This window comes from Lacerta agilis, chromosome 3 (assembly GCF_009819535.1).
Source record: "Lacerta agilis isolate rLacAgi1 chromosome 3, rLacAgi1.pri, whole genome shotgun sequence".
Classification (NCBI taxonomy): Eukaryota; Metazoa; Chordata; class Lepidosauria; order Squamata; family Lacertidae; genus Lacerta; species Lacerta agilis.
This window is the reverse complement of record NC_046314.1, coordinates 39,418,587-39,443,093: the sequence shown is the minus strand read 5'-3', so window position 1 is coordinate 39,443,093 and position 24,507 is coordinate 39,418,587. Positions and strand designations below refer to the sequence as shown.

General features: G+C 41.8%; 1 protein-coding gene across 1 annotated transcript; it reads right to left on the bottom strand.

Annotated features, from left to right (window-relative positions):
- Positions 1-934: 934 nt before the first annotated feature.
- On the bottom strand, positions 935-23,672 carry LOC117043557 (5'-AMP-activated protein kinase catalytic subunit alpha-2-like). Its single transcript, XM_033143351.1, has 9 exons — positions 23,421-23,672; positions 22,360-22,652; positions 20,834-20,889; positions 19,142-19,280; positions 17,041-17,168; positions 14,490-14,625; positions 13,415-13,592; positions 3,671-3,893; positions 935-1,734 (listed from the first exon to the last, which is right to left on the bottom strand). The coding sequence occupies exons 1-9, from the start codon at positions 23,670-23,672 to the stop codon at positions 968-970; spliced, it is 2,172 nt and encodes a 723-aa protein (XP_032999242.1). The 3' UTR covers positions 935-967.
- Between the last annotated feature and the right edge of the window lie 835 nt (positions 23,673-24,507).

Sequence of the window (24,507 nt, the reverse complement as noted above, 5' to 3'; positions counted from 1 at the left end):
TTGTCAGCTAGTGAATTGTTCCAAACATAGTTAAACCATTCTTGTACCATACACCCACTCTCATGTTTCCAGTGCTTTGCTTTTACCTCTTGAAGTTTACAGTGTAAAAGGCTAACATCTCTTTAAATGGTATTGTTTGGGGGTAATGTTGGCCAGGGAGTTGCAGTTGAAGTCAATTCATGAGTTCTCCAATATGAGCTAAGATTTTATACCCAGGCTCCCAAGTCCAACTCTGGGATTCATCCAAACTGTGAAGGGATAGATCCACATGGCATAGGAGGAACATGAGCAGTGACACTGCATTCTTGCTATTAAAAAATATCTGCCACAGGCTCACGATTACAATGCAAGTTCTCTGTTGGGAAGTATTCATGACTTAGATAACTTAGGTATACCAGAAAGTGCTCACCAACAAATTGTTAGTCCACAGGACACATTTTTGCTTTTCACCATGAATATGGACTCTCATAATAACAAAGAATGCAAGAAACAAACAGTGAATTTCAAGTACCTACAGTTGTGTAAACATTTTTTTAAAAATAAAATGAAATAACCACATTTAACTATTTGGCACAGGATTCACAAATGAGTTCTGTGAAAATAGGAATAGAAACAAAAAAAACCTGCCAGCTAATGAATATTCATTTCCTCCTTTGTGGATGTTAGTTGCATTTTGTTCCATTGAAATCAATGAGATTTAAGTTATGAGATCCAACTCTATGTCTTGTGGGGGGGGGGGAGTTTTATTCTTTGGTTATAATGTGCACAGCTAACTTAGACCCATTTGTTCTGTACTCTGTGTTACCAGTTACTCCCACTCCATTTCCCTTCTGCTGTCACAATCTTCTTAGCTATTTGCCAAACACTTTGTCTCTTCACTTTTTTGTGTGTGCGCGTGCACACACACACAAACAATCAATCAATCAATCAATCACTGCTACTCATTTAGTATATTGCCTTGCAAACATTATGCAAAATCTAGTCTTAAAATCTCAGGTTTTTTCCCTGACCTTGTTTGATATGGTGGAGATAATACTGGAAGATTCAAGTCCACATCCTTAGGTGTGTGTTTGAGTTGTACAAAGTTCCTCTTAACCTTACCACTGTTGAAGAAGTCTTTTGACTTTTCTTTGGGTTGCCTCAAGCTTCTTACCATAAGAGTATGTTGTGGGGTCATGGGGAAAATTGGCGGTCTTGACCCGTTGACAAAAAATGGAGATGAGCCATTGGGTTGTTGCTGTGATAGTCCCATCAATGAAATCTTTTTAGTGATGGGGTCCCTCAGGGCAACTTGTCTCAGCCTCGGTAAAGGTGAGAGGTGTGGTGATTCCATAATCAAGAGAGCTGAGCTTTCTTTTTCCTGGTATTGCCATGGTAGAGATGGAAGGTTCTCATCCATTGCTTTCAGAAGATCTTTGACTCTTGTGTCTGGACAAACCATAGGACTTTGGTCTACCAGTCTGTTTTCAATTGCTGACCTTGGTGTTAGTCTACTTGCACATGACATTAAGGACCTCTGAGCCTGGTGGTTCATAGAATATGCTGGGTTATTTCCTAAAGCAGAAGGTGGCTTCTCAGATAAATATGATTTTCTCTCTTCTGAAAAACCTTTAATATCTTCTATATTTTCCTGCGGGTCCAGTTGTGTCTGATTTAATGGCTCACATGAAAAATACTTGTTTGGAGATTTAGGAGGTTCAAAATGAACCAATTCTCTGTCTGCAAACTTGGAAACTAAATGGAATATAGAGTATATGAAATCAGTTTATGTAGAAATTATAGTTGCAGTAAAGAGTTGAGATATCACTATGTGTTATACTTCAAATTTGTGATGGGGTCACAAAGAGTTGGACACGATTAAATGACTAAACAACAACAACAACAACATGATGATGATAAGATTTTTGGAAGTTGCTCTTTCAAAATGATAACAAAAGGTAAAAAATAATAATGGTAAAAATAAGGAGTACACTAAGTGTTGAGGGAATACTGTTTAGCTCTATATTGCCCCCATGCCATTCAACATCTACATGAAACCATTGAGTAATGCTAGTAAATACAAACTTGCACTTTATATTTTGCAGAGAATAATACACTCTGACTTGTTTTGCAATGAAATACCCCACCTCTTACAAGCACTAAGGGTGCAATGTATGTCCCTTTAAGATATATAAAAGTGGGAGCTAAAACCTTTCATAGTTGCCACTTCCAATATTTAAAAAGACATGTGCTGAATTGTATATGTATGCACCTTCCAGACTTCATGAGAGGCCCAGTTATATCATCTGCTCATCGTGTCCAGATATAAATTTTATGTCATGACTGGCCATGAGTCACAACGCATCAGGGTTAATTGTAGATGAGAAATGACTATGAGTTGAATCGAGGGTTCATGTGAGAGTATCTCCACTCATGGGACACTTCTACTGCAGGAAGAAGGGAGCTAATGTTTGCTGATTTCTCTTTCTCTTGGTATTCCAAAGGGGACACTCTGGAACAGTGTGAAAGGTGGGCAAGGGGGCAAAAGGCTAAAAGAGGGACTCCTCCTACAGGAGCTCATACTGGCCTATCCTTTCCCTTTAAAACAATAAGCTAAGGTGCTCTGATATAAGCTAAGGTTAAAAACAATAAATTTTCCCAAAAAGAAAAAAAATTCTTAGAATGACATAGATAAAACATATATGCTTTACATGTCTGCTTTTCAAAGACAATATCTAGAAAGCATAAAACCAAACTGATAGAAACCCATACTGTATTTTGTGATATATCATACTTTTTCAACAATAAAACAAATCCCAGTTTTAATTAAATGGGGAACAGTGGAGATAGATATTTCTATTATTACTTGCTTGTGAGATTGTAGAGGCACCTGGCTGGCCACTGTTAGAGCCAGAATGCTGTGCTTTCATTCTGATTCAGCAAGGCACTTTAAACATGTGTGACCGTATTCCTTTGTTTGCTTTTGGGACAAAAGAAACCACTATGCTCTTGCAAGAACCTGTATTGGTTCTCTTGTGCCTCTAAATAAAGTGCTGGAAAAAGGGAGGGGAATTGTTTCATCTTTGTTTTCCTTCTTTCATCCCGACACAATGAATCAGTTTTGCTATTAACGCACACTGATATGCTTTAGCTAGCCACTTGCTCACGGAGGGCATTACCTGAAATTCCCAGGTTTTTTTTTGCATGGAGTGCCCCTACAACAGCAGCAGTAACAGTTCTGCCTACCATGTAACTTAGGGGTAAGAAATCTTATTTTAGTTTGAGGGCCTCATTCCTTTCTGAGGGCCACATGCCAGTACAGTGTGGGGCTAGAAGGGAAGGTGTGTAGCGCACCAAATGCAAACTTTACCTTTTTATTGGAGGCTAGTTTCTAAACACACACTCCCCTCTCTATCTTCCATTCAAACAAGCAAGGCATTACCAGAGTTCAAGGAAATATTCTAGCCAGGCAAAAACGTTCAGGGTGTGCAGCAGGGTCCTTGAAGGGTATGGCCTGGGGAGAATTCTGAGAGCCACATAGAGAAGCCTGGCGGGCCCTGGACCTGAAATCCCTTACTCCTGATGTAACTTATCTCCCTTGGTTACCTTAATTTCAATTAAAGTCCCACTCACCCCAGCCTTTGTACAGTTAACTGAATTCCAGATTATGAAGATAAGCAGCACATATTACCTTCTGGTAAAATTCCTTGGTTTTCCAGAGTGATGGCAATTTCATCTTCCTGGATAGCATATGGCATTTCTGAGTTCAGGACAGAAGGAAACACTTTATTCTCACAGCTTTTCAAGTTTTCTGTTGTAACCTGTTCTGTCTTTTGAGAAGCTGGCATACCATCTGCATCTTGGCTTAGGGTCCCAGGAAGTTTAACATCAAACTTTTCTGAGGTACTTTCCTTCTGTAGACATATCAGACACTGGTAATACTACCATACATGGAAAAGCTGAAGTGATAAGAAACTGCAATGTGGTAAGTTCAGGTATCTAGGTGGGATGTAGACTTTGTTACTAGACTAGGGTAGGCTAAGAAGAGGGGTCCAATGTGAAAAGCTAGTCATGATCAAGTTAAGTCCCTTTAGTTTCAGAGCTAAACTGGCTGACTCTAAATCTGTGAAGACTGGTATTGTGACTGCAAAGACTATGAAATAGGATGTTCACATTTTTTGCAATAAATAATCTATGTACAATAAAACCAACAGTATAAAAACAAGGGATTTTATGAGAAATTCTTTTTCTCCAGCTGCACTTGGTATCTGCTGGTAGAGCCATGACCCAAATACAGGAAACAGTCTTATACTGAGCCAGATCAGTAGATCACTGAGCAGAGTACTGTCTACTGTGATTGGCAGCAGTTCTTTGGCACACGTTTTTCACACCACTTACAACTGCAGGTTCCACGGAATGAATCTGGGATCTTCTGCATGCAAAACATGTCCTCTACCACTTAACTACATGCCTTGTGTCAGGAGCTGGAGTCAGGGCAGGTCAGTAATAAAACACCCGGTGTCAGAGAAGTTAACTCGTTATTCAAAGAAACCAAAGCAGTGTGGGTCTAGTGATCGCAGCAACACTTCCCAGTAGGTCTAGCCCCAATGAGGCTCCTCCCTGCTCAGGTCCTACCTTAGCAATCTAAGACAAATTCATCTTGTCTGTCTTTGCTCCGCCGTATTCATTCCTCTCTGTGTTCTGGGAGACCGGGTGGGAGGGGAACTGATCACAGCAGGAGCAGGAGACTCCTTGGATTCTTCAGCAGCCTGTCTCCTGGCTCCCCTCCTCTCCTGCCTCTGAGTCTGTCCAATTCTCTGCCACAGTTTCCCCCTGCTCATGAAACCCTGCTACCTCTTCAGCTTCTGACACCTCCTCCTCCCACTCTGTTCCCTCTTCTCCCTCTGGTCACTCATCAATGTCCCACCACCAAGCCCCTGGCTCTGAGCTTTCTTCCCTCAAGGGTTCCCCAGCTGGGGCCTCCCACCACTCTTCTGCATCCAGCCAGTCCATGACACCTTGTGGGACACACCTTTTCATGTAGGCATTTGGGTAAGGGCTGAATGTTGGATTTGGCCCCTCTTTAAACCACAATGGCTGAACTTTTGCAATTGGTTGAATGGTTTTTTTAAATTGATGTTTTGATTTTATTTGCTATTTTATGTACTTTTGTGCACCACCTGCCAGATCCTTGTAGATGAAGGGCAGTGTAGAAAAACAGCCTATAACTAAATACATAAACAAATCTTCTGAGTAAAAAGGCCAAAGATAGCACTGTTGATGTATAATGTTGACATGTCTTAATAGAGAGTTGGACACTGAATCTAATATAGTACAATATTAAACCTTGACAGCCACTGTTTTTACAGGAAAAGTTTTTCTTGTTAATCTATCCTATTGAAATCTTTATTTGAAACAAGTAAAATTTATAGGCTGACTGGCTCTCCCAATGCTTGAATGAATTTTGAGCCTTAGTAGAGTACATTAAAAGACCTAGTCGGTTGGAATCTGAAACACTTTGGGAATCTGAAACTCCTGTGGGTTAATCTGTCCCTATCAAATATTTTCTAAACCTGCAGAAATGCAGTTATATCAGTTATCTTCAAGGACTTTCTGTCCTTGAACAATTTGGGTAAGTTTTTTTTTAAAAAAAACAACAACAACAACTGTACTGCTCAAACCACACTGCATCAGTGGGGAATAAGAGATGACATAAGTATTTTAGCCAATGCAATCAAAGCGTCTCTCAGGATTTTGCACACTCCTGGTTAAGAAAACAAATTTTCATCTTAGATTTTGCAAACTGTCATGTTATATACAGTACATCAGAAAACTTGCCATGGCTCGTTTTTATAGCCAGGCCTCTTAAGAGCTAATTGGTTAAGCACCTGGGCAGGAAGCCTTTTGGCAGGAACACTATTTCTGCAAGGCTTAACTATAAAGTTTTGGATGGCAAATTGTAATCATTAGGCTCTCTTTTCTACAACAAAACACATAAAATGCAAACAGGTTGCTTGGAGAAATCACAGTGTGTAAAAGGACAGGCCATGTTTTATGCTTATCCAATAATTTATGTCTCAAGCCTGATCGTGGAAAAAAAGGTTTCGGTTGCCTGTAGTCATTTAAAACAGTGTTTTTCAACCACTGTTCCGCGGCACACTAGTGTGCCGCGAGATGTTGCCTGGTGTGCCGTGGGAAAAACGTCCTGGCCGTTGTTGTTGCCTTCCTTCAGCCAATCAGGGTCAGCCCGCGCGTTTGTACAGAGAGCCGAAAAGAGACGCCCGCCTTGCCCCAGCAGCGCCGAGGCTACACTGCACTGCATTGCACGGCCCTGGACGCGGCAGCCGGGCCGGCCGCCTCAAAAGCGCCTCCCTCCCTCCTTCGCCCTCCCGCCGGCCAATCGTCAGCGCCCTCCGGCCTGCCGGAGTTCCCTCCCTCCTCGGCTGTTGGCGTGGCCCTGAAAGGGTCCTGCGCGCTGCGCGCCGCGCGCCCCTTGTCGCGAGTGGGGTTCCGAGGCCAATGTAGGTGCGCGCATCTTAGAAGTGGGAGGGGGGTGGAAAGAGCGGGCCAGAGATGAGGAGGAGGGAGCCGGCGGTGGGCGTGGGTGGGGGCTTGGAAATGGCGCACGCGAGGTGGAGGCCGGGGGGGGGGAGAGATAGAGTACCAAATCGGATGCAAAACCGCATCTATAACCTCTCAAGGGAAATGTTTCCCAAAGAGTAGTCATCTCCAACCTACATAAATTAAGAATTCTTTTGCTGTTTGGAGGAAATAACAAGCCTGGCTCCTTTCAGCTGGGTGAGAGCACTTTGCTAATAAATGATGAATAATTAGGATGTGTAGGTTTCCTTTTGCATTTATTTTGCACTTGCTGGTTCAACCTCTTTGAACTTCCCAAAGCACAAGATCATCACAAAAAAGGGAAACACCACATTGGCTGGGCTCTCAAGTGTGGCATGGCAGTTAATTATATCATGTCAGGATGTTCAGGAGCTTCTCCACTCATGTCTTTGTCACAAAAAGTCACTCAGGTACAAGACTAGAGTCCCTCAGACCTTACTTGGGGCTGGACTATATTTTGAAAAAAATATGAACAAATTCCTATGTCCCACAAATAACCCAGAGATGCATTTTAAATAAAAGGACAGGTTCCAATTCTGTAAAAACACGCTGATTCCTGGACCATCCGCGGGCAGCATTTAGAAGGTGATTGGGCCACATCCGACCCCCGGGTCTTAGTTTGGGGACCCCTGCTCTTAAGTCCAAGAATTATAAAATACTTTCTTTGTGTTTATTTGATTCCTATTCAAGAGAATTACTTTATATATAGTCAATATAGGCACAGAGTTAAATTATTTAACATTTTCTAATGGTGGTGTGCCTCGTGATTTTTTTCATGAAATAAGTGTGCCTTTGCCCCAAAAAGGTTGAAAAACACTGATTTAAAAGCTAAATTTCCAGTAGGTTTTCCCACCAAACAAAATTACTATCATGCCTAAAACTAGATCTTTTGTGACCAGCTGTTTGCAGTCAGGATTTTAGAAAGTGAGAAGTTAAACTTTAATAAATCGAACCTTTAGGGTCTTTCCAGAAAAGAGTTTTATTGGACAACCAAAGCACAGTTATGACTTAGTTGATGAGGGGGTGGGGAATCAAATCTCTTTCCTCGTGTCTACTGTGGGAAATCACATTCTCTCAATACTCAAACAGCATTTTTGTGTGGCAACGATAAAATGTCACACACCCCACTCAGTTAGCCTATCTATTAGAACCTGTATTATTCTGCGTAGTGTATTTACACCACTTTCATAGGCACCTACTAGCTAGTTCTTGTGACATCACTGGTGTTGAGCAACACCTAACCCCCAACCCCAAACACAGGCATTTTATAGTGTGTGTGGTGTTTTTTTAATTGTTTCTAGGACAATTATTTTACTAGTTCTTAAAAACTTATGCAGAAGCTGACTGCTGTATTATGTCAGTACAGTATTGTTCCTCAGCAATGCCCATAGGCATTATTATTATTATTATTATTATTATTATTATTATTATTATTTCAATTTATATACCGTCCTTCACCAAAAAATCTCAGGGAGCTGTACAACACGAGAAACACATTGCAAAACATCAATGATAAAACATAATAAAAGCATAGTGAAAAGCATACTGAGAGACAGCCTAATAGTAAAATGACATCTAAAGACATATAATGATGGCACCAGGCGAACCTCTCTAAGAAGAGCATTCCACAATTGGGGAGCCACCACAGAAAAGGTCCATTCTCTTGTTGCCACCCTTTGAACCTCTCTGGGAGTGGGGACATAGAGAAGGGCCTCAGGTGACAAGCACAAAGTCTGAGTCCGTTCATATGGGGAGAGGTGGTCCTTAAGGTATTGAGGTCCCGAGCCATGTAAGGCTTTATAGGTCAACACCAGCACTTTGAATTGGGCCTGAAAACTAATTGGCAGCCAGTTCAGTTGTGCCAGGATTGGTATTATATGCTCAAACCGTAGACCAAATGGTCCTTCTCTTCCCCCAAAACCCACCATTCCCCAGGGTCTTAACTCAGCAGCTTCTGCATACAGCCTTATGGAGATGCAATCAGGAAGGAATGGATTCTGTATTTTTTTAAAAAATAATAATGTGCAAATGGTTAATGGTTTGATGCAATAGTACATAAAATGCAGCAAAAGAAACTTTTTCATTCTCCCCCTCCACTGCCCCCAAAACAATTCAAGAATAGCCACTCCAAGACATGTTGCTGTCTGAGTCAAAGGAGATGGTGGGATGACCCAATTCAGCACAGGTGGTGCTATGGTCTAAACCACTGAGCCTAGGGCTTGCCGATCAGCAGGTCGGCGGTTTGAAGCCCCGCGGTGGGGTGAGCTCCCGTTGTTTGGTCCCAGCTCCTGCCCACCTAGCAGTTCGAAAGCACGTCAAAGTGCAAGTAGATAAATAGGTACCGCTCTGGCAGGAAGGTAAACGGCGTTTCCGTGCTCTGCTCTGGTTCACCAGAAGTGGCTTAGTCATGCTGGCCACATGACCTGGAAGTTGTCTGTGGACAAATGCCGGCTCCCTTGGCCTATAGAGCGAGATGAGCGCGCAACCCCAGAGTCACCCACAACTGGACCTAATGGTCAGGGGTCCCTTTACTTTTACCTTTAAGTCCACTGGACTGACAGTTGACTCTTACTTTGACACTGGCAGTAGGACACCATGGTCCTTAATAATTGTGGGGAGTAGGCTGCATGGAACATAAATCTCTGTCCTTCAGCACCTCACCACTGCTCCTTGCCCCTCAGCATTTGCTGTCTGAGATGGTTGCCCAATTCTACCTAATGACAGAGCAATCTCAATGCTGAAGATCAGTGAATGCCACTGACCTCTGCTGAACTGCATTATGCCTAAAGCAATGTGAAGTTGTATGAAAGTTCTGCCTGTGGGTTTTTTTTTTTATCACTGATGATCATTTCACACATTCAGTCTTAATCATCAGATTTTGCATTCGCTGAGTGAGGAACAATAGATGTGCGAACTTGCTGCTATTCTGAGAATTTATTGTAAGAGTTGTCCATATATCTTGGATAAACAAAAGTCATGGGGGAAATAAAGTTAGCTAGATGGCTTTCTTGATGAGCCTAAAAGCCAACGCGAGAGAGAAAGTATTTATGGCAATGTAAAAGAAGTACAACTTGGAATGACAGATGAAATTCACAAGGGACCTGTTTAGAGTTAATATCAGAAGAATTTATGAAGAGAAGACCTTTTGACTTTTTGGTTAGTGCACAAATGGAGTTGAAAGCACTCATGAAGTCCTCACTAAGCACTAGTTAAAGGACCACAGGGAACAGATCTGCTGGGGTAGCGATACAAAGAAAATGAGGATAGTAGAAGATTTCAGCCTTGAACTTCTGTTTTTTTTCCTATCTTATTCAAATGCAGGTCAAGGGATTCTTAAGTTGCTCCATATTGTCCCCATCGGAGCATTAAGATGCGCCTTGTTTAAATTCATATTGCATTTTATTTTACAACCGAAATAGGAGGCTAGGGAAAGTATCTGGCTTTCTCCGTTATCCATGTCAGAAAATAAATCCCAATGATTTTTTTAAAATGTTCTCCTTTTTATATAGGATGCATAGCTGCTTGCAAAGCATTTATGAAATCCAATCTAGAGGGGAAAATATGACTTCAGCATAGGAATTTGCCGGAAAGTTATTTAGCTTATTTGAGGCTTTCAGTTATTTATTCAATAGCACTTTGTTGTAAATTATTTGTTTCAAGTGTCCAAATATCAATGGGTTCATTGTTTCTGCACCTCACTCCAGGCATGGCAGAATGTCAAGAGGATGAAGCAAAAGTGATATCTGGCTTGTTGTCAACATTTAAAGGCAACAGAATACTAGCATTTGCAATATCTCTTGCAAAAATTAAGGTGGTCATACTGATTTCTGCTATGTTTCCAACAAATCTGTCTTGCATTCATCTTTACCAAGGTGTTTTTATGGTTGTCATGTTTACACTTTCACATGAATGAAAATTAGGTATTGTTATATTGGTGATCACTTTCACAGCATTTCACCCTTTTTGTGAAATCATCACCTGCAATTGTGCTAAACTCTGCAACGGGGTTTATATCAACCAATGTGATGGCACTGATATCGTGAAATCCTACAGTAACAGTTGCAGAATGAACTTTGCATGCAAAATGTTAATCTAGCCTTAAGACTACAAAACCCATGATGCCGTACATCCTGGTGTGAAATAAATATGTGCTAGCTGCAACCACCTCCACCCTACAATGTGTCCATGAGCAAAATCGCATCTAGAGAAATCATAGTATTGTCGCATTGGAAGGGACCACGAGGGTCATCTAGTCCTGCCCCCTGCAATTCCCCCGGCATATTTCATATGTCACTACATGATCCCCTTGTTGTGTTGGAATACAGGAGAACAGGCAAATATCAAGTGAGTCTTTGAAACAGCTTCATTACAAAATGCCTGAAAGTTCCTATGAGCAAGAATTAAAACCCTAACAAGGCCCATCAAATTTTTGAACCACTCTCCACCTGAGCATATGTAGTAACCATTAGGCAGTAAAAATAATGAAAAGTGTCTAAGATCATTGGAGAGGCTACACACAAACCATAAATTAAAGCATATTTCATGCACCTTTAAACCACAAGACTTTCCCCAAAGAATCATGGGAACTAACAGAGCTACAATTCTGAGTACCCTGAGCAACTTACAATTCCCAGAAGTCTTTAGGGAAAGTTCCTCACATTATTCCTTTTGTGACAAGAGCTGTTTCTGGAACTACTCTTGTGAGCTGAGTTTATGAAGACAGGAAACTGTGTTTTGGCCATTGGTCCTTCCAGCTCAGTATTGTCTACCAATTGGCAGTGGCTTTTCAGGGCTTCAGACCAAGAGAAATGGAACCACCCTTGCCCCCAACTGAACTTTAGAGGTACCTGAACTTTCCGGGAAGGTTCCAAAATAATTAAGTATGCCAAAGCAATATACTGAAAATTTGCACAGAGCCATAACTTCATGAGTCAAACTTATCAAAACAAGCTTTCACCCTGCATTGGACATTCTAATGTGTATTCTAAGAAATGTTGTTTTTGGTCAAATGTTTCCAAACCATTTACACTTTTAAAGTTAGATTTTGGCTTCCTGTCTACACAGAGCAAGATGTTTATGACTGAGCTGCTAGCCTCTTAAGAGTGATGGTTACCAGTGAGGGGAAACGTAAAGATGCCTTAAGTAATTTGGCTCTAAGTAAGTACCAAGATGTCCCCCCACCTGTTTATTTGTTTAATAAGCCCTGAATCTGTGCATTAAAAACTCAGGGCTAAAACTAAACATGTACTATATGGCCTTGCAACCTCTCAAAGGAAACAATGAGAAATCCTTAAAATGTTTGAGGTTTCCAGTGTGATCTGCTTCACACCTTTCCTGACACTGAGATATTATTGTTTTATTCATTATTTCACTCCAACAAGCAAAGCTCAGAAGAGCTTAAAATGTTGAAAACCAGCACCAAAACATACAACTAACACCAACACAACCCAATAAAAATGATAACAGCAAGGTAAATTGCCAAGGCAAGGCAGAAGCTTGCATAACATACACAAAAAACAACTTTTGTTTCAAGCAAGAAAGCTTTTCTAGCTACTAGCAAACACAAGTTAATCTGCTCCAGGTCATTTTAAGCAATTTTTTACTTTCCAAGTGGGAAAGCTACTTGCTTTAAACAAAATAAAAATAAAAATACCAATGAACACACATACGCTACGTGCACACCATACATTTAAAGAACATTGTTTTCTACATAGAATCATGGGAACTTTAACTCTGTGAGGGGGTAAGCTACAATCCCCAGGATTCTTTGGCAGAAATGATGTGCTTTAAATGTGTGGCGTGTATGCTGTCTTGGTGCTCAGCACTTCCCAAGTACCAAAGGACAGGCCTTGCAAAGCCCCTTGTGCAGTATTTCCCAAGTGTCTGACAAACAGCTGTTTTTCGTTTGCTCAGAAAGCGCTGCACAAGAGGATTTGCAAGTCTTATGCTTGGTGACTGGGAAGTGCTGTGCACTAAGTTTTCGATCACTTGACATCATTATAATGTTGGATGACTGACTGGTGGGTGGTCCAACCTACCTGTCAAAATTGGCTCTTGAGGATGGGGAATTTATTGTTTGTATTTATTTATTTGTTTATTTATTTATTTATACTAAAAATCATTTATAAACCATGCAGTATTTTCAAAATTTCTATTGATCTGGGCTGCTGGTCCAAAAAGTGGGCTGCTGGTTTCCCACTCCTGCTCTAAGTAGTATTCAGTCTAAGAACCATGATTGTTCCCTAGGACAACTCAGATTTCCCCTCCCACACCTCTGTCATCTGACAGACAACTCCCTTAGAAACTGCAGAGAGACCATGTCTATTAACAAGCCAGAATATCCATCCTCTGCTCCTGCCAAATGTTGCCCATTCCATCAATGTAGGACCAAGCTGGGCAGGTGCATTATTCACAATATTTCATCGCCCTCCATTAGAGATGTTTGGCTTGCAGCATCCTTAGCTCTCACCATTGCCCAAACACCAACCCTTCAACACCAGGAAAAGGAATGATAAAATGCAGCCATATTTACTCTCTGGGATAGAGGACCACCAAATGTGCATTGCAAGCATAGCTCCCCAATGGTTCTGCCACCCCCAACCCACTTCTTGGGATGCAGAAATCTAAATCAGGGAAGGAAGATCTAGAAATTAATAACCTGACTTACAGCTAGCTAGAAATACATTGACTAAAAATCCACTGAGAACTGGCTTCCCCAGAGTTCAAGAAACTATGCAGGCCCCATGTTTTCAGAACTGCAGGCAAAGTGCAGGCAACATGCATTCACTAATCCAGTCATTGATTCACACCTCACCTTCATTGCCCCGTGTTCTTTCTGATATCTAATTAATTTCTTCAATAGCAAGTAGTATGTTGCCATTATATAAGATGGCTTGTTGTTTATCAAGACATTGACAACATCCGAAAGATTGAGCTCCAGTGTTTCTGTCATGTAACTCAAAACAACAGGATTCAGCTCATCGGGGCGAAGTCTGAAAAACAAGATGCTTTGGTAACAGGGATGGAGGGAACCCTTGGGCTCAATCTGGAACTGAGCTCACTCAACAAAGTTATTCCCCTCCACAACAAAAGAACCCTTGTTTCCTTCCTGATCCCAATTTCAAAATTTATCTGAACACCTCCTCCAAATCTCCCTTGAGTTCCCCAACCTGCCTATAAGCTCCTAAACCCTGCCTCACCCACCATTTTCCCAATCTTATTGCTGCGGTAGAGCAACAATGGTAATGGGTTGGATCTCAGTAGAGGCCTATGGGTAAATGTACATATCATGTCACTTGTATAATTACTGCTACTCAGTTACATGTTCAGCCAGTAACACTACTTCAATGTAATTTTTTTTTAATGGAGAACAACTGTGTAACTCAGTGGCAGAGCATCTGCTTTGCATGCAGAAGGTAAGATCAATCCCTGGCATTGCCAGGAAGGGCTGGGAGAGTGTCTCTCTGAAACGCAGGTAGCCCACTGTCAGTCCCCACCAGCAATCTGAAGTGGAACAGCTCAAAAAATGGCTGATGGCCCCAGTCAGTAAAAGTTCTGTATATTAATTATTTTTTTAAACCACACATTTCAGTCCTAAACTTAGGGGTGGGGCATTTCTCCTGTAGGATAATGTTGTCTAAGAACGCTATTCGAAATAAAGTAGGACAGAACCAATTTATTCAAATTCTGTCAGACTTTAAAAGTTTTAAGAGTAACCAGAAAGTGCCTTCAAGAGGCTTGGATTGGACTTTATATGTGCCCCATTAAAACAATCCAGTTTTGTTTTGTTTTAAAGGAAGGGCTAGAATTAATTGCACTGGCCTTCAGCCTAGGAAATGCTATTCATAAGGCGAAAATGAACAAAGAAGACAAAATTTGAAAAGAATTACCTATTTTTATATGTACATGGATTCAGTGGTTTCCTGATGTTACCGTCATTCAGCCATTTGTCTTTCATTGCCTCTTTAATAGCAGGTCTCTTAGCTGGATCAGGTTCAAGTAAAGAGTGCATGAAATGAACAGCTCCTGGGCAGAAATTCCAACAAAATAATGTTAGCTAAAGCAATAGCCTGCATTACAGTTTGTCTTTCCCTGGCCTTAGACCTTGTACTTGCTAAGTTCACACCAACAGAGAATGCCCTCAGAGGATTTAATTTTGTAAACTATTTGATGAACATGTGTTTAATGTCCCAAGTTCAATTCCCAGCATCTCCATATATGACTGTGAAAGACTCCCTACCTAAAAACCCGGAGAGTCACTGCTAGAAAGGTGTGGTTCAAGGGTTCCCAAAGTGTGGTCTGTGGACCATCAGTGGTCCGTGAGCATCATTCAGACTCATGAATTCATGCATTACACAACAAGCTTTATACTTCCATTTGTATTTTATATATACTTAAGTTCCTTTTAGAACCTGTTGTAAGTGGCCTAATTTTTAATGCTTAAAATAGTAAGCTTTGAAGTTCTAAACACTGACACCACAGTAGAACCAGAATGAATCATGGGGTGCTTTTGCAACCCACCTAATTTACCTAAGCTGTTGTAGGCACTCCAAAGCTTGAATCAAGAGCTCTGCAGCCTGTTTAACCAAATGAGAATCCCAGGACAACCTTTGTTGAAATATCAGATCTTCTTTCAGGCACATAAGGAAATAGAAGGGTGAACAATAAAATTCCACAGTTGACAGGCAGTATGGAGCCTCTAGATTGACTATGTTTGGCACACACATTATGAACATGACCTTCATCTGGTCAAAAGAGCAGTGAATTCTGCCAGTGCCTTCAGGCCTGGATTTTAGATCTTCCTCAAGTCTTCCTTCAGCAAATTACTTCGAGAACCCTGGGGTGGGGAAGCACATTCCACTCCCAGCCTAAATTTGGATAGAGCTGTCCAAGTTTGGCCTTGTCTAGAACTGACAACTACAGTATAATGTTGCAGTGTGGCAGACAACACTTCCAATAACAGTGGTACTCTGTTTGTCCTCGGATGCTTAGTGATTCAATAAGTATAGGAGGAGCAGAAGCATAAAGCTGCCTTGGCAGGTCACTGCCCTGTTTTAAAGTCAAGATGGGTGACCTCACTACATGTTGGGTTAGCCAGACTGAGATGCATGCAGGATTGCTGTGAACATAGTAGTAGTAGTATTTTATTATTTGTACCCCACCCATCTGATTAGGTTGCGCCAGTCACTCTGGGCGGCTTCTAGCATTTACAGAAACATAATAAAGCAACAAACATTTTTTTTTAAAAAAAAAAACTTTGGTTTTGTAACAAAAAACAACCCGAATCTATTTTGAATGGAAGTTGTGCATAAATGGCTTTCCTGTTCTCATCAAGTTACATACAGTAGTGACTAGCACAACTTGCCTCTCATTGCAGAAGGTGTTTCTGAGTTGTTCCATCTACCTAGTCACAATGATTTCATAATCATTGTCATTAATACATTGCCAAAAAGGAGGAGAAACTGCATCAGCATTTTCTTTCACGCAAAACTTTATTAGCATAAAATTTAAATATGCTAATATATTTAAAATTATGGGAAAGCCATGAAGCAGTGGCAGGCCGTTCAAAATGGTACAGGAAGGTGGTGTTTTAGCTGTGGCTCATTTTGCAAGATGCCATGAGTAGCATCCAAAGTGGTGCTTGTGACACTAGTGATGCTAGCATAGACTCCATCCTCAGAGAAACACACGCAATAGTTCTCTTTGCTGGACCAAGCGTCACTGTCATTTGACAGCTGTCATTGGTGGACTGAGCATTTACAAATACTGTTTAATGACAATGAATGCCTGCTGGCTGTGGTGTGTGGCAGGGTCACCTGGGAGGATTAACAATGTCTGGGCAGTGTGCCCAGGAAATGCCCCGGGAAGATCCAAAGATGCTTGCAAAGAAAAAGCCACTCATTTAAAAATAAATCACAAACAAGTGCTTCATAGATGTTGTTACTCCTTAACAAGATTGATAGCAGATGAAATCACAACTCATTTGTGTCACATTTTCTATGAACGAGGACAATCCAGCCAAAGTTAAGTTCAGAGAGTTCAACGGGAGTGTTAAGCATGTACCTACATTTTTTCCAAGGAAGACAAACAGGGCTGGTCCTACCATTAGTCAGAGTTAGTCAGGTGGCTCAGGCAGATTATTTTGGGTGTCCTGAAAAGGCAACAAATGTCTGCAATATATTATACTATGGTTGTAATTTGACCACCAGGGAAAAGTATTTGTGCTTATGAGTTTTTCTGCTCAGGTGCCAAAATAACTTAGTGGGCCTTGGGTACTATGTCCCTTAATCTGTGGCTAGGGGGTGGGGGTGTGTGGCATTCACAGCTCTGCCTCTGGCAACAAAATGTCTTGGGTTGACCCTGAAGTCAAAGGAACTCAAAAGTGCTTACTTTGGCTGGATCAAACTCCATGTGTATAATACAAAGCCAGGTATGGTTTACCAGTGGAGATGTCGGGAGGAATGGGATTCATTTCACCGTTCACCATCTTGAGGTGCAACTGCTTGATATTAAATGGTTCCACAGTGAAGGGCAACGTGCCGGTTAGCATGGCAAACATGCTAACTCCTCTGCCAGGGAGAAAGATAGTAACAGTCACATCAGTGGAGCAAGAAGAGTTTTATAAAATGCATGTGTGATGCTTGGGAATACAGTGATAGATTTATGTGTGTTAGCATTATATACTTTGTCAACCAAGTTGCTACTGTCAACCATACTTGATGGTTTCTGCTCACATCCATACATGATAGAATAAGCAAGCCATCTACAAGAATCTACTCCGGGCCCTTTCCCACACTGTTGTTCTTTTTTCTGCAAAATAGGTGCACCTCCACCCCATTACATACTACATGACTATTTAGAAGTAAGCTGTGCATTTGGTGACTCTTAGAATGAGTCTTGAGAGTCCCATGGACTGCAAGAAGATCAAACTTATCCATCCTTAAAGAAATCAGCCCTGAGTGCTCACTGGAGGGACAGATCCTGAAGTTGAGGCTCCAGTACTTTGGTCACCTCATGAGAAGAGAAGACTCCCTAGAAAAGACCCTGATGTTGGGAAAGATGGAGGGCACAAGGAGAAGGGGACGACAGAGGATGAGATGGTTGGACAGTGTTCTCGAAGCAACTAGCATGAGTTTGGCCAAACTGCGGGAGGCAGTGAAAGATAGGCGTGCCTGGCGTGCTCTGGTCCATGGGGTCACGAAGAGTCAGACACGACTGAACAACAACAACAACAGGAATGGAATATGCCAGTTGTCAATTGTAGAATATGTTCCCTTCCCTTCCCCAGCCGTCTTACCTCATCCCATGCTGTACAGGAGCCTCTGGCCATCCAGAGAGCCCCTCAAGGGGGTGCAGTGGGAAAAAACAATTCCCTAATTTCTTTACATTAACTTAACTTTGGTTCCAAGTCTAAAGAAAACTGCAGCATCAGATTTAAGGCGCTTTGGAGGACTGTAATGTGATTAGCTTTCATCCACCATCAGCTGCATTTACAGAACACCTGTTTTATCCCAGTTTTCATGCCCTCACTTTCAGAGGGATGGAAGAGCTGCAGCATGTCACAGTCAATAAATCCCCATGCTTCATGTCTTGTCTGTTTCCAGTCACAAGTCAACCTCACAACTTATTGTTGCTCCCTATTAACATCTTGCATACTAACGCCTCTCTCACCCTCAAAATTTCCATTCTTTAGGAATTCAACATTCTGGTAGGGTGTTGAAAAGAGGTCTTGGTAGTTCTAAAGGCACTCACTTTCATATATCACCAACACCAAGTAATTTAACATATACAATGATCGCAGTGTAAAAATCTAATGCTACGTGAGTCTACAGGTCAAAGTACTCTTATTTTTACTCTCATTGTAAAAATCAAGAAACCCACTTGCCCTTCTTGAGGTGCATTTAACTTCATTTAGTATACTGATGTCTAAAGCTCCAACTAAGTTTTTCTGTCTCTCTCTCACACACACTTAAAATTAAAATTATCATCTTTGAAGCCCCCATTCTCCTGAACATTGCTGGGATATAATTGATAAATTTAATTCTTGGAGACTGGATGTGACTAGATACGATCAGCAACATAAAAAGAAATATCTGAAGAAGTGTGAATGCACACGAAAGCTTATACCCAGAACAAACTTAGTTGGTCTCTAAGGTGCTACTGGACATTTTTTTTTAATTTTTATTTATTTATTTTGACTGCATCAGACCAACACGGCTACCTACCTGAAAGTAAAAAGAAATAGTTTGATTTATAAATATCTGAATTTGTTTACTTATTTATTTAAGGTATCTACACCTCACCCTTCATTATAAAATTCCAGGGCACTGTACAGAATACTTTTTCTTACAGGTCCAGTTAAAGTACATGTTTGAATATAGGATGTGCATGTAAATTTCTTGCATACTTTTTGTGGGGGAAGAAGGGGCTGCCAGGGGAATTGTTCAAAATCACAAGCCCATCATTTGCTGGCAGGAATACCACATGACTAGAACTCTGCTAAAGTGCTGTAGGAGCAATAAAATATTCCCAATCTACTTACATGGACCAGACATCGACTTTGGGTCCATATTTTTTATGAGCCAGGAGTTCTGGGGCTGCATAGGCTGGACTCCCACATTGAGTGTTTAGCAGTTCTTGAGAAAGGCCCTCAAACTTCATGATGTTGCTTAGTCCAAAATCTGAAGAAACAAACACATAGAAAATTGTATATTTTCACACACAAACATACATCTTGGGGATATCTTTAATGTTTAGATCAACCAGTTAACCAAAGCAAGCAACATGGTGTTTCCTGCTTGGCAGGGGGTTGGACTGGATGGCCCTTGTGGTCTCTTCCAACTCTATGATTCTATGATTCTAATCTAAATGAGATTGGTGCAGCCTGTTTTCATGTTATATCACTCCCCACTTTCTCCTGGGTGTCACTAGAGATGGACCTTGGAACAAAGTCCAGGGTGCAGCAGCCCAGTATCCACTATATGAGGGTGGCGGGTAATGAGGACAGTGGCAAGTGTGTACCTTTCCAAGTGATGACTCTTCAAAAGTCAACTTGGGCGGCGTCTTACCATTCAAAACATGTGAGGAGAAAAAGAGGGGAATGATTGTTTATAGAAACATGAAAGAATAGGGCTAAGCAGTGTGCGCTGCCCAGTAACAACACTTGGTCACTGGTTTCATTTTTGTAGGGTGTCCAACTTTTGTGAAACATGAAGTCTAACCCAACTCCTATGGAGTTTCTATAGACTGAGGTGGACTTTTGCTTAAAGACTTTTGTTAATATAAAATGTGTTTTTTTGGGTATGAGCCTAGTCTGCTCAATTAATTCAAACAAGCAGAAAGAGAGTGTGGCAGAATCCTCCCTGGGTACCAGGGGAAATGAGTAATGTATAAACAGGGGGTGGGGAAGGGAAGGCCGCACCAGGGCCTTTGGCTTCTCGTCATGGTGTGCAGTGATGAGGCCATTACCTTGCGCCAGGGACTGATCTAAGCCCAGCCTGGAGTCCAGAAAACTTTCAGATGTTCGGAAGCATATTGAGCAAATTAATCTGTTTACTATGGATTCTTTCTGGAGTGTATTGTTGTGGTGGTGGGAGAGATGTCCTTCCATGGCTAGGTCATTCTGTCCCCAGGGCACACATTTATCTCACGTTGAGTATCCTCTGCAGCAGGAGGATTTTATTTTCATCCAGAAGCCTGCATACCCTTGTGGGAAGCTTTCCAGGGGCCACACGACAGTGGTGGCATTGGGTGGGGCCAGAAGCAAAGGTGGATGTGTTTAGAGGCCAAAAAAAAAAGAGTGGGTGAAACAAGACCTGTGACTCATATCTTTGCATAGTAAGCTATATTCCAGCCATGCATAAGTCAGAGGTTTCTGTGACAGCCACCCATATCTCTCCACCCAGGCAAGGAAGAAGCACAGTTCAAAAACACATTCCAGCTAGGCAAATGCAGTTGTGCAAGATGTGGTCTGTGGAGAGAAGGGGGTGGCCAGGGGAGTGAGTGAGCATGGCTGGGAAGAGTTCTGAGGTCCTGGCAGAGAGGCCTGTGGGGCCACTCCCAGCCCCCAGCTGGGGAACTAGGTTCCCCACTCTGGCCATCAGAGGTAAGATCTCACAACCCACAGACACCATAGCTGTTTATTTGGCCACTAGTTGTTATGTATAAGTGCAAGGCAACAAAAAAAAAAATCTCTGCAGAAGAGATTTGAAAGTCTGCCATACAGCACACCTACCAACGATTCTGATGTTGTTGTTTTCATCCAGAAGAAAATTTTCAATCTTCAGATCTCTAAACAAAGCAGGAGAGAAAGTAAATGTGTTGTCTTGAAATACAGAATTGGATCCAGAGTTTCTGTGAGTAAAATTCCATTGACTGGGCACTTCCTACCAGAGGAATGGTGGGGAGGTGATTTTAGTCAGTTCAGCATGCAATTCCCTTGGACACTCCAGACATATGGCAACCCATGTTGGCAGTGTCATTTTTGGCTCAACAATTTTGGGATTTTCACTTTTTGAAATATGGCAACCCTAGGTTGGCACTGGGGGGGGGTGTGGAGAGGAGGAGAATTGGTGGAAACCCAGAGCAAATCTGGATTTAGCGCATAATATTTTTGCTCTGCAAATAATGTTAAACTAACCTTTCTGAGTGTAATAACTTAATTGCACTAGAGCTCCCCAGAGACTCCTTGCCTTATAATAATATTTTCTAGCACAGTATACAGCTAATGCTGGACCTTGGCACTGAAGTCTAGAAACCTGAAGCCTCTCCCCCCCCCCAACTCACCCACCAAGAAAAAATTACCACAGAGTGACATATTATGGGGCAGTGGGAAGCAGGCCTGGGATCAGTACCTGGGCTGGCACAGGTATGCCAGGCCCTAACAGGGACTGATGATGGCTTTCTCTATGAGGCCAGTATTAGACTACAAAGCTCATGTTCCAGGGGGAAGAGAAAGAGGGAGTTTCAGGAAGGTGAGTTGGGGCGGGGGAGAAACACCCCTCCCCAACCATAAATTGCTAGTGACTTGAACAAACTAATCCCTTCTATCTCTCAACTCCAGTTTAGCACCTGAGGCAAAAAGTTTATGCTAGTGGTAGCAGAAGTAACAGCAGCAGCAGCAATAATAATAATGATAACAACAACAACAACAACCAGAAATTTGCTTCCCTTTCATGGCAGCCAAGATCAGTTGCCTGAGGTAAACTACCTCACACTGCCTAACAGAGGCGCTGACCCTGTGCTCCACATATAATAACCCACTTGTCAAAATGATGGACATTTTTGCCCATTCTCCTAATAAATCCCAGTTTGCACTCAAAACCATACTTGTTTACTTTAACACTGTGTGTGTACACTGAGCTAGCCTGAGACATTTCATTACCTGAAGCAGGAAATCCAAATGTTTCTCTCTCTCTCTCTCTCTCTCTCTCTCTCTCTCTCTCTCTCTCTCTCTCCAACAGTAAGGATGTAATAACAAATTAAATGACAAGGTGCCATGCTTTCATCTTTCCCATGAGACATTCACTTCACCCTAATTGTTTCACTGCCTTAAGGCTGCACAGATGCTCTCTGTGAGTACCGGTAAATAATCTGATCTTTCTGAAGTATTTACACATGACATGATTGATCAAAGTTAAGCACTTAATAATCCCACTAATTTGAATGGAAGACTTCAGCAGATACTTTCATGAAACGAGTAGAGTTGAGTTTTATCATGCCCCCTGAAATATAAATCTGAGGGAAGGAAATCTGCTGTACCTGTGGACAATCCCGTGATGATGCAAATGTTCCACTGCAGACATAATCTGCCTGGTATATTTCTTGACTTCCCTTTCTTCCAGTTTCTTTATCTCGCAGATTCTGTCCATGAGATCTCCCCCTAGGCACAGTTCCATCACCATGTAATAGGAATTTTCCGTCTCCAATGTTTCATACAGCTGAACAATATTGGGATGTTTAATCATCTGGTGTATCCTAGGTTCCCGCTTCATGTTTTTTAAAACATAGGAGTCTTGCTTGGCTTTTTTCTTGTCTATGACTTTTATGGCTACCTAAATAACAAAAATGCTGTCAATATTTTTTTATAATACAGACAACCGACTTTTCTTTAGCAGCACAGTGTCAAAGACAAAATTGTATTTTATATACATATTATTTACCATTGATGGGATCAAGATGCAGTTTTTCTGCTAGTAGTGTGCATGCAATAAGTCATAATTTTCAATGTCAATGGCTTCATAAGTTTTTTATTTCAGTTAATATATGCTAAAATGAGATCATGATACAATGATGATCTAATAATTTGTCCTAGCAAAAGTGTTCCTTGTGAAACACACAGTGGAATGTCTGCATGTACAGACATATGCCACCTCCCAAATTCTACACTTTCGTTAGATAACTTGAATGTTGAGTTTCTCAGGAAAGATAAGCAGTGTATGCATTAGCACATTTACAAAAATGTAGGTGCACAGACACTTCAGATGCTCAGAATCAAATAGGAATCAAACAAGTTTCATTGGTATCACCAATGGGAAAACTGATTCATAAAAGTTAGGAAAAACATCTAATTATACACAGCACACAACATATCTAACACAGTAATATTAACATATATATATATATTTGAAAGATCTGGTGCAATATTCCAGAGCATGATAGCAGGTAAATGTATTACTATTATGGGCATTGCTGCTTCAGCTAAATAACGCACCAGGTTGCACTTGCAGATGAGTAAACAAAGCCCTAAACTTCTTCAGCATACAGCACCATGAGATTAGTGGCAAACGTTCCTCACTCTGTTCTAGCCACTCCCCATTTACCTTCTCCCCAGTGGGGATGTGAAAGCCCTCCATCACTTTGGCAAAGGAGCCTTTGTTGATCATTTTGCCCACTAGGTAATTCCCAACTTGCTTGGTATGAGGGAAATTCTTCCTAGACTCTTGGAACATCTTGCTGAAACAAACAGGTACCGGCATATCCCTATGGTTTGTCCCCCACTCTGGTAATATCCTTTCTTGGTTTGCATGATCCATTCGTCTGTCATGTGGAAGAGCTTTGATTGCTGCAGGCATTCCTGGGGGAGTGAGGCTGGCTAATGACACCACAGTTCCCGAAGACTGCTGCTTTCCAGAGGCAACACAGAATGGTTAACAGATTCTATGCCTGTAGGTCTCGAGGTACAATGGCCAAGTCGTTGGCCGCACCGTGTGTGATCATCCTCCCTCGGAGGCTAGTTTTTCATCACTGATCTCTATCTGCCGGCATGCAGGCCTGCTCAAGCAGAACCAAGCTGGAGATTATTAACCTAACCTGATACACGATGTCAATTAATGCCCCAGAACTGACAGCTCCGATGTCACATAATCTCACGGAACAAACCCCTCCCATTTACAGAGGCCAACATTAGCACCAAGGGCTCTGTTCACCAGCCGTGAACACCAATCAGCTAACTTAAAATGCCGCTCGCTTTACCTGTATTTCCAGAGATAAACAGCGCATCCATTCCTCGTGTAAAGGCATCAGGGTATCTCAAGTGATCACAGAGTTTAATTAAACAGAAGGTGGTGCTAGCATGTGTTGAGAATGGCTTGACCCCATTGTGCTGCTGGTCCTCTCTGCCCTCGTCTAACTCAAGAATCCTCTGGGGAACTGCACTCTCACCTCACGCTGGGTGAGAGATTCACACTGTTCCCCCGGACACCCATGAGCTCACTAACTGATTCATACCTCTTAGCAATCACTGGGAACTTACTACACGCAATGTTCATTGCATGGCTTGCAATCACATTTCCACCCCTTTATTCCAGTGGGTTGAACTTCCCATTTTCGTGTGCTTTGTTCACAATGAACATCACATTGCTCACCCCCACAAAGGGGTGGGGTGGGGTGGAATGACAAAGAGATTGC